Genomic DNA, 14323 nt, shown 5'->3' with positions numbered 1-14323 from the left:
TCTTTAGGAATGCAACTTTGCCCACTGCCTTTGTCATAGTTTGGAAAATTCTTTATCAATAGTAAAGAAGACATACTTCCACTTAACCTTCCAGAGTAGTGAAAAGCACATATAATTTGATTATTAAATCCCAGGTCAGCCGTTAACTAGTTGAATGTCTTTGGGTTTTTTTTTAAGTCTCATTTCTTTGATTTATAAAGTGAAAATAAAGATAGCTAGCAGAAAAGATGTTATTGCAGAAATCAAGTGTGTCTGTATATATACACATATTTACAACACATTTTTATACATGCATTGTGTGTGTATGTGTATATATAAAGCACTGTAGAGTAAGATTTAAAACTTGCTTCTGCTTAATTAAAAATGTAACCACTATGTAGAATATACTTTAGATGTTTCTTGAATAGTGTAAATAACAGCGTTTTCTAAAAGAAAATAATATTAACTATTTGTTTTCTTTTATTACAGGCTTATGAAAAAATTGCTTACCTTCTCACTAATTTAGGTAAGCCCATTTTTCTTCACTCTTTAGTAACATGGGCATATTATTCTGTACTTGCTTTACACACTTTAGCATTTTTTATATGTTTTTTATATCAACTTTAGTTATATAATTGTCAATAAAAGTGAAAGAAGGGGCATAGGAAGTTGGACTACATCACATAACTATAGAGAGGCAATGTGTATAGTTACAAAATCTTACTAGAAATTAGCAAACCTAGTTCTCCCTACTTGGAATTGCTTTTTTCCACTACTTTTTCAGTTCTTCGTGATTTTCACCCCCAATATTTATTTTTATCAAAGTGTCATATTACATGTACACAATTTAAAAGGCAAAAGATTATTAAGAGATTTGTAATAAACACCAGTCCTTTGCCACATTACCCATTTTTATTTTCCATATCCCTGAGGGATGGCTTTTTAGCATTTTATCAATTAATTTCTTCTGTTATTTTCTACCCTGTTTCTAAATTGCATGCCATTCTTGGGTTTTCCAGCTTTGGGAAGTGACTGCCTTCCCATCATAAAGACAAGAACTTAAGTCTTTATTCCCTGCAGTGTTCTGTCCCCGCACACTTTCCCATCCATCACCGGCTAAAAACAGACTTAATTCCCCTCCTTCCAAAGTGGTTGTACCAGCAGTTTTAGCCAAATGAATAATTAGTGTTCAAATCATTGTGTCTAGAGAACTATGTTCACATCTAAGGCATGGTGAGTACTGTGATCCTTCCTTTCTTACACAACCTTTATATTTTCATGAAGCTAATAATAGCACTTTTGTTGCTTAATTGTCTACACATACTTTCCTTAATTTATCCCAAACTTCCTGCCATAACTCTAAATTCTCTCTAAATACATTCAAAAACATCAAGTATTGTATTCATTTTATTTTCTCCTTAGAGTTATCCTCCCTGAACCACTGTCTACTCCAATCTCAATAGGTTACCCTCTGGGCATCTACACTTCCCTTCACCAGCACTGTGGGAATTCCTTTCACCTTTTTTTTCTTGGCTGGACATTACTTTTTGGATCCTATGTTTCTTCTGTCTTAACTTAATTCCTTATTTTGCTACCTGGGAAGTAAATTTCTCAAAACCTTACATGTCAGAAAATGTCTTTTTTTCTATCCTCAAACTTAATTTTTAGTCCCCCAGTTTGGGGTACAAAATTTTTATTGCAGATTTGTTTGAGCAATGATCTTTTATTGAGAACTCACCAGAGCCAACACACTGGGCTAAGCTAAACACTTCTCCTTCATTATTTTGTCTTATTGTCATCACAACTCTATGACAGTATGATCCCTAGTTTATGGATAAGAAAAGCAAGATAATTAAGTTAAATAAGTAGAATTTAAACTCAGAAGTGACAGACTCCATTGACTATGGTGGAGGAACTGTATGACTCTATCATGATATATCACTTTCGTTATAATGTATTTACAAATACAAGTAACAAGAGAAGGAACAGTGTGTAGAGGGAAGAACTAGTTCCTAGTTCATCCTCTGGATGACATGATTACTTGGAAATTACATGACTATGAGCAAGTTTTCCCCTCTCTCCATTCCATTCTTCCTCCTTCTCCTCTTTCTTCTGTTTCTTTTTGGTTTTTTTGAGTCAGTTTCTTCACTGGTAAAATGAGAATGATAATACTTCCTGTTTCACCATTGTAGGTTGGCCACCTGACACATGACAAGTGCTCCATAAATGGGAATGATCTTTTTCATCATTTTCATTGTTCTTTAAACCCACTGAGCTACAATTTCTTCAGCTGGGTAACAAAGCACTTGAACTACATTGTCTCAAAGGTTTCTTCGAGCTCTGATTCCTTACATTTATTAACTTTTAAAGTACTTTATACCCAAGATAGAAGCAAATCTAAGCAAGTGATTTGGGGACCACAATTGATAGTAGGAAACAGAACAGTTATCTGTGCTAAGTTCCAGGTGTATTCACTTCATATTTGATTTTTCCATCTGTAACTCATACCATAATGCCTGTGGATTCATAACTGTTGATTAATAATGAATGAATTGTATTGATTTAAATTAATAAAATATTGATATTTTACTTAAAGTAATATAATATCATTGCATGTATATACCTATAAATATATAAATATATAAATATAATATATATGACATTATATTTTGTATAACTTTTGGCTTGCAAATTTATGCTTCAAATTAGAAATTAGGTTTAACTTTCTAGAGGAGGCCAAACACTGTTTTATTTAAAATATTTTTTTAAACTTTGTTTCTTGATTTCTTTTTTTGTCCAAATATTTTATTTTCAAAAACCACACACACAAAAAAATCAAAGCTTCAATTCTATCACATTAAGGTTTTTTTTAGAGAGGAAATATATAACATTTGATTCCAAGAGAGAATTTTTTCAGCCTAGTTTTATAGTTGTTGAGAATTAGATCAGAATGGTTGTCAGTTGTTCCAAATAATAAAGTAACTATAATAATGAACTGTGATTTATCTGTAATATTAATTATCTATAAAAATAAACCTGGATTCCAAGAAACAAATTAGATCAACTGGTAAAAAGAGTTTTTATTTTGTCAGAGGTCAATTCAGCAATAGGAGCATCTATATCAAGAAAATAGTAACAATAAAATCATATGTCACCATATTAACATTAGGCAAACAAGAATTTGATACCTATTTGAGAGAGACAGAGAAACACTTCATACTGATAAACAATCTACCAGGTCAATATAATTGTCATGATTTCTATACACCTTTTCATAAACCTTCAAAACATAGAAAGCAAAACATGATAGAAATACAAAAATAAATTGATAAATCCACACTCAAAATATAAGCCAGGATATAGAGTATTTGAATATCATAACTAGCAAGCTTCTTTTAAAATATATATAAACTGTATGCTCAACAGAAATATTATTTTCAGACACTTGATACATTGACAAAACTTATCCATGTAATTTGGCCACAATGAAATTGCAACTTTTTTGCCCCCAAACAGAAATCACACAGGACACATTTGTGGATCACGATGCAATAAAATTAGAAATGGAGAACCAAAAGCAATCTTATTCACAGGATTTTTTTAAAAATCCACATTCTTATTTCTAAATAAGTTTTATGCTTAATTTACAAACTATTTAGAAGGAAACAACAATGAAAACACAACCTTTCAAAACCCATGGGGAAATGTCAGCCTATCCTGACTGCTCTCACTGGTGCCCACCAACCAGTCACTCTTTTGGATGCCCCACAGACCCCCTCCTATTTCCGGCACCTACCTGCTTTGGACTTGGAGTTCCCCAAGACCTGTTGCGTTTTTATTCTGTGCTTTGCTCATGCATGTATTTTGGCCTCTCTTTTCCTTAAGTCAGAGCCCATCTATTTTCTACCTTTCTTGAATTTTTCAATTATATTAAAAAATATATATATATATTAGATGTGCATATATATTTTCTATCACTTATTTGGGTACTGAGTGGGAGCAGAGGCTTCAGTACATGCTGCCATCTTCATCCAATCTCTCTCATCACTGTATTTTGTTGTGTTTTGTTTGTTTTGTTTTGTTTGAGAAGTTAGAACCCTAAGGTGTGAGTTGACAGAGTTCTTAAAATTATCTTTTCTAAATTCCTCATTTCACAGATTATAAAACTGATTACAGAGAAATGTGAAGAGCCCTGCCTGAGATTACCGGCAAATTAGGTGTAAGGTTGAGATAAAAACTGGGCTTTTGTGACTGATGTAGCCCTCTTTTCTCTTTACTATTCCACTTCAGTCTGCATACAAAATATTCCTTTTTCAAAGAACCCTGTGGACAGTTTAGGTCCCTGTATTAAGTACAGCCAGTTTGGGTGAAAGACTGATCTAATATTTGTGGTTACCTCTAAATGAAAGGAGCAGAGAGAATCCTGAAAATCTTTATATCTTAATAACAAGCATCATACTTCTGTAGCTGTGGGAAATGTCTAAAGATTATCTCATTGGATCCTTTCAGCAACACTATGGAACAGATATTATCATTCCTATTTTTACAGATGCAGACACTAGAACTCAGAGACATTGAGTGGCTCATAGAACTAGTAAATGACTGAACCAGACTTTGAACATGGGACTTCTGATTCTGTATCCATATTTCTTGTCATTTACCTCATCTATGTAAACACACCCTATGTTCCTTTTAGAATATCCTCGAACAGAATCTGAATGGGAAAACAGCTTTGCTTTGAAGATGTTCCTCTTCCAGTTTGTCAATTTAAACAGTTCTATCTTCTATATTGCTTTCTTTTTGGGGAGGTAAGTCAACTCCATAGGCATTATCTTTGCAGAATGACAGAGATTGTCAACAGTTCCACTGCTGGTTTGTTAACAGGGGTGGCAAATTCTTGTCCTCTGCTTTAGAAAACTGTCCCAATCAATCTTCACATGCTTTTTCAAGTCAAAAGACTTCTCAGTACAGTGCTTCTAGGTGCCACTCCCAGTTAAAGTTGGCATAAAAAAGTAAAATCATATAACCGTATTACTTTTCTGTATACCTGAAGCTAACACAACATTGTAAATCAGCTGTACTTCCATTTTTAAAAAATAAATAAAACATATGCCATCCTTGGGTTGAATTATGACTCTCCAGTCATAAGTAATGGTTTTGTTAAATAAGGAAATAATTTTTATGTAACCCCAGCTTACAGTTCCTTAGTGGGGAAACATACCTGTCATGGTAATGTTTTTCTTTTCCTTAAATTTGCTGCAAAATATGAAAAAGAAGCATATTAAGCTACTGGTTCTGGTTTGCCATATGCTTAACACTCTGACAAGTGCCATGGAAACATGCTGAAGCTAGAAACATTTTAAACTAAGCCATTCAGCACGTTGTATTAATATTCGTTAACTAGGTCAAGAAGACATTAAAACTCCACAGGTAAAAATAGGAAATTTCATTCGGTTGGTTTGTCTGTACTTTCTCAACTCATTGATATTGACTTCACACATCATATTTCCTTTTTAAGTTGGGTCCTTTGATGTGTAAGCATGGCCTAAGTCAACTGTTTGGGTACAAGTTGCTCCAGAGAACACTTAGGTCTCTACCCACACATGCACTTGTTGTAATGCATTAGTAAATGTTCTTCAGGCAACCCACATAAACGCTAATGAATTAAAATGGCTTTTTACAGATTTGTAGGCCATCCAGGAAAGTACAATAAACTTTTCAACCGGTGGAGACTGGAGGAAGTAAGTAATTTGTAAGGGTGGGTGTGGGGATAGGCGTGGATATGGACCAATGACTATGGGAAGAAGAGGGGGTGGGAAGGGAGAGAAAGGGGAGGTGGAACAGGGAATTTCAGGCATGCTGAAGACGCATTTTCAATAAAGGAGACTTCCTATGGTTTCAGAAATGAAGGAATTAAGTCTTTCCAGAAAAGAGGGTGATCCTGACCTCAGCTCTTTTTTTTTTTTGTAAAGCAGGAATTTGTTCATTTATTTATTTATTTATTTATTTTTATTTATTTGATTGTGCCGGGTCTTAGTTGTGGCTTATGGCTCCTTCGTTGCAGCACGTGGGCTCCTTAGTTGTGGCATGTGAACTCTTCCTTGCGGCATGCATGTGGGATCTAGTTTCATGAGCAGGGATCAAACCCAGGTCCCCTGCATTGGGAGCCCAAACTCTTACCACTGCACCACCGGGGAAGTCCCTCAGCTCTTTTTAATATTCCATCAAAACTATTTTTTCCATTCACAAAGCCCAGAAATTTAGCTCCAGAACTGTTTTTCTTTGGGAGAATTATTATTGTCTATTGTACTGGTTTCCAAACTTTTAAACATGCTGGGTTTCCTTTTAAGCAGGGAAAATTTAGTCCAAAGAAATCTTACTTCAAATACTAATTTATAAATATATAGGTATATCTTCAAAGTCTGATATGTCTTTATTGATTTATTATATGTATGTCATGGAAACAAAATGTCTAGGAATAATATCTCTCTATCACAGTGTAAGAATATTTTATATTTTCACTGGGACTGACAAATTGTCCTCCCAAATGCTATGCTCTACCTATAGAGTATGAATCTACTTTTCAGACCTCTGCCAAGAGAAACATTTTAATTTTTACCAATAATCCAAAGGATATCTTCTTTAGATTTCAGTTCCTTTAATTACAAGTGAGATGGAAAATATTTTTCATATGTCTGTTGACATTTTATACTTCTCTGTGTGTATTATTCCTATTTATTTTCATTAAGCTGTTTTTCTGTTTTAATAATTTATAAACAAATAAAATTGGGCTCTAATCTTTCATATTTGCTGCAGATATGTTTCCCATTTTCTTGTATATAGTTTAGTTTTGTTTTGATATTTTTTTACACAACTATATAGCATTTTCTAATCAAAATATTACTGTTGTTAATGGTTTGGGGAATTTGTATCATGACAAAAAAAATGTATTCTCCATTCAGGAAATTTTAAAAATTCACATTTTTTTAAAAAAATTATGTATTTATTTACTTTTGGCTGTGTTGGGTCTTCATTGCTGTATGCAGGCTTTTTCTAGTTGTGGTGAGTGTTGGCTACTCTTCGTTGCGGTACGCAGGCTTCTCATTACGGTGGCTTCTCTTGTTGTGGAGTCCGGGCTCTAGGTGTACGGGCTTCAGTAGTTGTGGCACTTGGGCTCAGTAGTTGTGGCTCACAGGCTCTAGAGCGCAGGGTCAGTAGTTGTGGCACATGGACTTAGTTGCTCCATGCACGTGGGATCGTCCTGGCCCAGGGCTCAAACCCATGTCCCCTGCATTGGCAGGTGGATTCTTAACCACTGTGCCACCAGGGAAGCCCAAAATTAACATGTAGTTTTAGCTAATGTTATTTTTTTTTAATACTGATGTCTTTGGCCCATTGGAAGTTTATTTTGGTGTAAAGAGTAATCAAGATCCCCCCATGCCTAATTGGCAGCCACACATTTAATAAATAAATGTAATAAATACATGTTTTCATTCGGCAAAATGAGACTGTAAGATTTTTTATATTCTACATCTTGAAATTTCTGGACTCTTTTCAGTCTCATTGTTAGACTGTTTATTCCTTGTCTAGTTCAAAATTGTTTTAATTATTCTAATGTAAAATCCAATTTAATTTGTGGCAACATTAGTAGGAGGTCATAATTTAGAGAGAGGCTAAGAAAAGATTACCTGAGAAATAGGAGACATTTCTAGTCTCTATCTAAAAAGTCCCCAAAACTCAGGGCCTCTCTCATTAATGTTGTCTCCCCAGAGTCTTCTAAAAGTTTATTGGAATACATGGAGAAAGCCTAAAGATCCCAAAGAACGTATGCTTTAAATCACAGAAAACTGGGCTCAAATGTTAATATTGCTGATTATTCATTCTTTGTCCTTAATTTAACCTCTTTGAATATCTGTCTTCTCATCTGTAAACTGGCAATAGTAACACTTAGGTTGCAAAGCTGTTAATAAATAAGAGACAATTTGCATAAGACAATTAGCACAGTCCCTGGACTGTGGTAGGAACTCTATAAATTGTAACTGATATTTATCTATGCTCTGTCTCTACAGCCACCTGGGTATTATTCTATTGGGCAGAGATCAACTAAGGCCTTTCATAGTCCCAGGCCTCCTGAAAATCCCCAAATCAGACTTGCAGCTTTCTTTCATAGCCCAGAAGTATGACTATATCTGCTAAAAGGTTTTCAGCTACCCAAATGGGGGGAAAAAAGCAAGGCTTACTTTTTCCAGGAGTGTTCAGTGGCATTAGCAAGGGTAGTGTGGGGAACAGTGTAGTCACACGCAGGTAGATCTGCCTATTGATGCCATTTTAGTGGCTGCTAGCACCAATAATTTTGTTTAATTGGGTACTCTTAATTGTGAAATTATTGGAATTCATGATTCTTCTTTGAAAGTACCAGGAGAATAATTATAATACTAATGTCAGGAAAAATACTTCATAACCATCCTAGATATTCTCCACAATACATATGACATAGATAGTAGCCATATTTTCCAACAAAGGATTATTTATTTTAAAAAACACTCAGTGAAATAAAAATATGGGTTTGTGATAGACTCTAGAAATCCTGGAAGTGTAGATGGAAAAAGTATACATGGTGGAAGATAAGAATTGATCCTCTGAATTCAATCATACAGCAAGCATTTATTGACACATATTCTGTCCTAGGTCTCTGCTGGGTAATATGTGGTGTACAGATGAAGAAGTCTCTTTCCTTCCTTTGATGATGTTAATAGTCTTGAAGAAAAGAACATAACCATGATCTGTAACAAATATTTTGTCTTTGGAATCTGACAGTCTACATTCTAATTTTGCCACACCTGAACACATGATCTTAATATCTCTACGTCTCGATTTTTTTTATGTGCAAATTGTGATAAGAATAGCCATCTCAGTAATATTGGCCATAGGTGGATTAAATTGGATCATGCATGTAAAATCCCTGGCATAAATAATGGTAGCCATTATAAAGAAAGGAAAAAAGTACTACAATTTTATTTAGAATATTTACGAACTGACTATACTGGACTTCCCTCATACTATGCCATATAATATCTCATATATGTAAATCTGTGTAAAATGTTAATAATAGCTAGTATTTAATGAGTGTTTACTATATGCCAGCACATTCCAGCAATTGGTTCTAAGTGTTCTACATATATTAATGCATTTAATCCTCACAACAATTCTGTTACTACACTCATGTTACTGATGAGAAAACAGAAGCTTAGAGAAGTTATATAATTTGCCTAAAATTATTGAAACATACCTATAAATTGATGAAGTCATCAATTTGATGATTCCGGCAGTCTAGAGTTCATGTTCTGGTGACTGCCCTTTCCAGCCACCATTGGGATAGCATATTGCCGCAGTGGAGAATCTAATAAAAATTGGTTTTGGTACAAGATCGCTGAATGATTGCTGGCTCCTACATGTAAATTGGATTTAGAGTAAACATACTAAAGTGGATCAAGTGAAAGGAATAGGGTATTGCAGTCTGATACTTCTGTCTGCCACTTAGCTTCATTATCTACAAAACAGAGATATCAGCACCCATGTCACCAGACTCTCATGAGGAGCAAATGAGAAAAATATGTGAAGGCACCCAGCTTTGGGTTGTCCATGGTCATGTAATTTTGAATGGTGCAATGGGAATGAAAGCCTGGGTCTCCTGCACATTCATCCATGCCCTTTACTCATTCTAAGTATAGACTTTATCCCGAATGAGTTTTAGAGTAATGAAGGACTGGAGTTAGCTCAAAGCAATCATTATGTGAAGAAGCTGTTAGATCTCTTTCTCTACCCTGTAAATCAAACTACAAAGTCATCAAGGCTTAAATTCAACAAAATTATAAATGGTCTGTCATCCAGCCTCCCCACTTTGGCCTACCACTGTGGAGAGTGATCCAATCACATGGTTCTGATAGTCTTCTTTTTAACTTCCCGCGTAATAACAGCCTTTGCTAAAGCAACCCTTCAAGGCAATGAACACAATTGGTAAATAGAATTCATCCTTAGCATTACATGAAAGAGCAATGGATGAGGGTACAGGAGACCTAAGCTTTCATTCCTACATTACCAGTTAGCATTGCATGATCTTGGACAAGTTAATTTGCCTCTATGAGTCTCTCTACAAAAATGAAGAGTTTCAGCTTGCAACTGTGATCTGTGATCTGACTCTGTAGCTTAGTAATTATTCTGCCTCAGACATTCTACCAAACCCACTTATGGTATATATGTAGCAGGGTTCAGGGGGTCCTAAATTCAGAAGGAGTGTGCTTGGATAGGAGACTTGAAACTTCTCCACACAATAAAAATTATCACTGGCAAACCCTCTCTCTGGCTCAGATTAGGGGGTTTTAAGTTACTGGGCTGGAAACAGAAAAGCAGGCTCTTTGTGTCCTAACTATTTGTTCCCTTTGAAGTCCCACTGGTACTGATTTGATAGAAATAGAAACTGTAGATCAAAGCTATAGAGACCATCATCCTTACAAGCAGGACATGAACCCATTTCCAAAGAAAAAGACCCACGCTTTCCTACCCAAATATCTTCTATAGTGCAAAGTTTTCAAGCAAAGCACATTTATTGCAATTTTCATTGGAATCACACTTTTGTTCATGTGGGTTTCTAATGCTGTTACTGAGCATCTGAAAAAGCAGAGGAGCACAGAGAAGGCAACATTGGGATCATACAGACAAACTATTTTGTGGCATACTTTTATCACTTAAAATACATTATAATATATGTAGATACTCCCTCTCCAGGAGATACGGGAAAATGAGTAACTTTGCAGAAGAAACACTTGGCAAATACTATATTAACCGAGTGATGAAAGTTAATATCACTGGTGATGTCATGGGGATACCATGTGGCCCTGATGGGATGTGATGGAAATGGCACTTTACCTCTGTGCCCTGCTTCCATTCTTAAAGCACATAACCCCAGTCTAAATACGTGAAAATGTCAGACAAACCCAGATTGGGGAATTTTCCAAAGGGTGCTTGTCCAGCAGTACTCAGAATTGTTAAGGATATGAAAATCTGAGAAACTGTCTAGACCACAGGTGACTGGGGGGAACATGACAAATAAGTGCTATGGGGTATCCCATGTTGTGTCCTGGAGCTGGTGAAATCTAAGTAAAGTCTGGAATTTGGTTAATAGCAATGTACCAATATTGACTTCTTAACTTTGACAATATACCTCGGTAATGTAAGGGGCAATGGAGGGAATTGGGGGAGGAGTGCATGGGCACTCTCTGTACTATCTTTGTAAATTTTCTGCAAATTTAAAATCAGTCTGAGACAAAAAGCTGATTTTAAAAAATATAAACATTTTGTCATAGAATTAAATATTTTGCTATCACCTGATTGTTAATAGGTATGTAGTATTCCAGAGCATTCATTAAATGTGATCGTGCCTAGCACAGAGCTTGGCAGTACTAAGTGCTCATTAAAAGTTAGATTTTTTGGTTATTGCTGTTATAATTTTGATCAATATTCCAATGTATATTACTGAAAACTTCCCTATCAGGTATCCTCATATGCACTATTTCTTCCCTGTTTTTATTCTCTTTACGCATGGATATAAGGTGCCCTGGCTTTAGAATTTGCTGTACAATTTGAATGTGGGGGTGTTTAAGGCAACCTAGAAGAGCAAGATCATTAATGCTCTTGTTGTTCTGTTTCAGTGTCATCCTAGTGGCTGTTTGATAGACCTTTGCCTCCAGATGGGAGTTATCATGTTTTTGAAGCAAATATGGAACAATTTCATGGAACTGGGATACCCGTGAGTACTTAATTTTTTTTTAACATCTTTATTGGAGTATAATTGCTTTACAAGGGTGTGTTAGTTTCTGCTTTATAACAAAGTGAATCAGCTATACATATACATATGTTCCCATATCTCTTCCCTCTTACATCTCCCTCCCTCCCACCCTCCCTATCCCACCCCTCCAGGTGGTCACAAAGCACCGAGCTGATCCCCCTGTGCTATGTGGCTGCTTCCCACTATCTATTTTACATTTGGTAGTGTATATATGTCCATGCCACTCTCTCACTTCGTCCCAGCTTACCCTTCCCCCTCCCTGTGTCCTCAAGTCCATTCTCTAGTAGGTCTACGTCTTTATTCCCGTTTTGTCCCTAGGTTCTTCATGACCATTTTTTTGTTTTGTATTTTAGATTCCATATATATGTGTTAGCATATGGTATTTGTTTTTCTCTTTCTAACTTACTTCACTCTGTATGACAGACTCTAGGCAGATCCACCTCACTACAAATAACTCAATTTTGTTTCTTTTTATGGCTGAGTAATATTCTCTTGTATATATGTGCCACATCTTCTTTATCCATTCATCTTTCGATGGATACTTAGGTTGCTTCCATGTCCTGGTTATTGTAAATAGAGCTGCAATGAACATTTTGGTACATGACTGTTTTTGAATTATGGTTTTCTCAGGGTATATGCCCAGTAGTGGGATTGCTGGGTCATATGGTAGTTCTATTTTTAGTTTTTTAAGGAACCTCCATACTGTTCTCCATAGTGGCTGTATCAATTTACATTCCCACCAACAGCGCAAGAGGGTTCCCTTTTCTCTATACCCTCTCTAGCATTTATTGTTTGTAGATTTTTTGGTGATGGCCATTCTGACGGGTGTGAGGTGATACCTCATTGTAGTTTTGATTTGCATTTCTCTAATCATTAATGATGTTGAGCATCCTTGCATGTGTTTGTTGGCAATCTGTATATCTTCTTTGGAGAAATGTCTATTTAGGTCTTCTGCCCATTTTTGGATTGGGTTGTTTGTTTTTTTGATATTGAGCTGCATGAGCTGCTTGTAAATTTTGGAGATTAATCCTTTGTCAGTTGCTTCATTTGCAAATATTTTCTCCCATTCAGAGGATTGTCTTTTCGTCTGGTTTATGATTTCCTTTGCTGTGCAAAAGCTTTGAAGTTTCACTAGGTCCCATTTGTTTATTTTTGTTTTTATTTCCATTTCTCTAGGAGGTCGGTCAAAAAGGATCTTGCTGTGATTTATGTCATAGAGTGTTCTACCTATGTTTTCCTCCAAGAGTTTGATAGTGTCTGGCCTTACATTTAGGTCTTTAATTCATTTTGAGTTTATTTTTATGTATGGTGTTAGGGAGTGTTCTAATTTCATTCTTTGACATGTAGCTGTCCAGTTTTTCCAGCACCACTTATTAAAGAGGCTGTCTTTTCTCCATTGTATATTCTTGCCTCCTTTATCAAAGATAAGGTGACCATATGTGTGTGGGTTTATCTCTGGGCTTTCTATCCTGTTCCATTGATCTATATTTCTGTTTTTGTGCCAGTTCCATACTGTCTTGATTACTGTAGCTTTGTAGTATAGTCTGAAGTCAGGGAGCCTGACTCCTCCAGCTCCATTTTTCTTTCTCAAGATTGCTTTGGCTATTTGGGGTCTTTTATGTTTCCATACAGATTGTGAAATTTTTTGTTCTAAGAGTACTTAATTTTTAAACTAGCCTTGTATAGAGTTACTAAGAAGACTAGTTCTTTTTTTTAATTTTTAAATTTTATTTTATTTATTTTTTTATACAGCAGGTTCTTATTAGTTATCCATTTTATACATATTAGTGTATATATGTCAATCCCAATCTCCCAATTCATCACACTACCACCGCCTCCCTGCCACTTTCCCCCCTTGGTGTCCATACGTTTAAGAAGAACTAGTTCTTAAGAATTGGGGTTTGGTAATCAGAGAGATGACAGTTCAGTTCCTACTCCTCTCCTTACAAAATGTATGACCATTTGTAAGCCAATCGACCTTTCTGTGCCTCAGTTTTCACATCTCTAAGAGAGGCTCAACAGCTGTATCTACCTCAAGAACCATTGTAAGGATTAGACAAAATAATGGATATAGAGTAACTTGTACTTTGTTCAACATCTTAAGACACTTGTTGGTATTCTTAAAATATTATTGGCAGTGCAGGTTCTTGAGAACAAAATTAACTCTCTGGTTTCTTTTGGCTACCAAAAGACCAAGGTTGTTGTTGTTTTTGTTTAATGCAGAGAACCTCCATTTCTGTCTCCCCCCTTTAAGAATGAAATAAAATTAAAATCCTGGATGGGGAGGTTTGGGGCTCTTTGTTACAACAGCAACAGCAATAAATATTTAGAACAGGATTGATTGTGATAACATCAAAACAACAGCATTCTGTTTTTTCCCTATAGATAAATTCTAACTGTGAAATACTGACATAGAAGGACCCTGAATGCCCACTTTTACATCTGTTAAAATATATTATCCTTTAGAATACAGTGAAATAGAGTGTATTTAAAACATTG

General features: G+C 35.5%; 1 protein-coding gene across 1 annotated transcript in view; it reads left to right on the top strand.

Moving 5' to 3' along the window:
- The window catches only part of ANO3 (anoctamin 3), a 414788-nt gene that overhangs the window by 385101 nt on the left and 15364 nt on the right, over positions 1-14323 (top strand). The window contains 4 exon segments of the mRNA XM_060159496.1: positions 469-505; positions 4676-4787; positions 5663-5720; positions 11688-11785. Of these exon segments, the coding sequence (XP_060015479.1) occupies positions 469-505; positions 4676-4787; positions 5663-5720; positions 11688-11785 (305 nt within the window).

This window comes from Lagenorhynchus albirostris, chromosome 9, assembly GCF_949774975.1.
Source record: "Lagenorhynchus albirostris chromosome 9, mLagAlb1.1, whole genome shotgun sequence".
Taxonomy (NCBI): domain Eukaryota; kingdom Metazoa; phylum Chordata; class Mammalia; order Artiodactyla; family Delphinidae; genus Lagenorhynchus; species Lagenorhynchus albirostris.
Note: the sequence above shows the minus strand (reverse complement) of the source record. Positions and strands in the feature narration are given on the sequence as shown.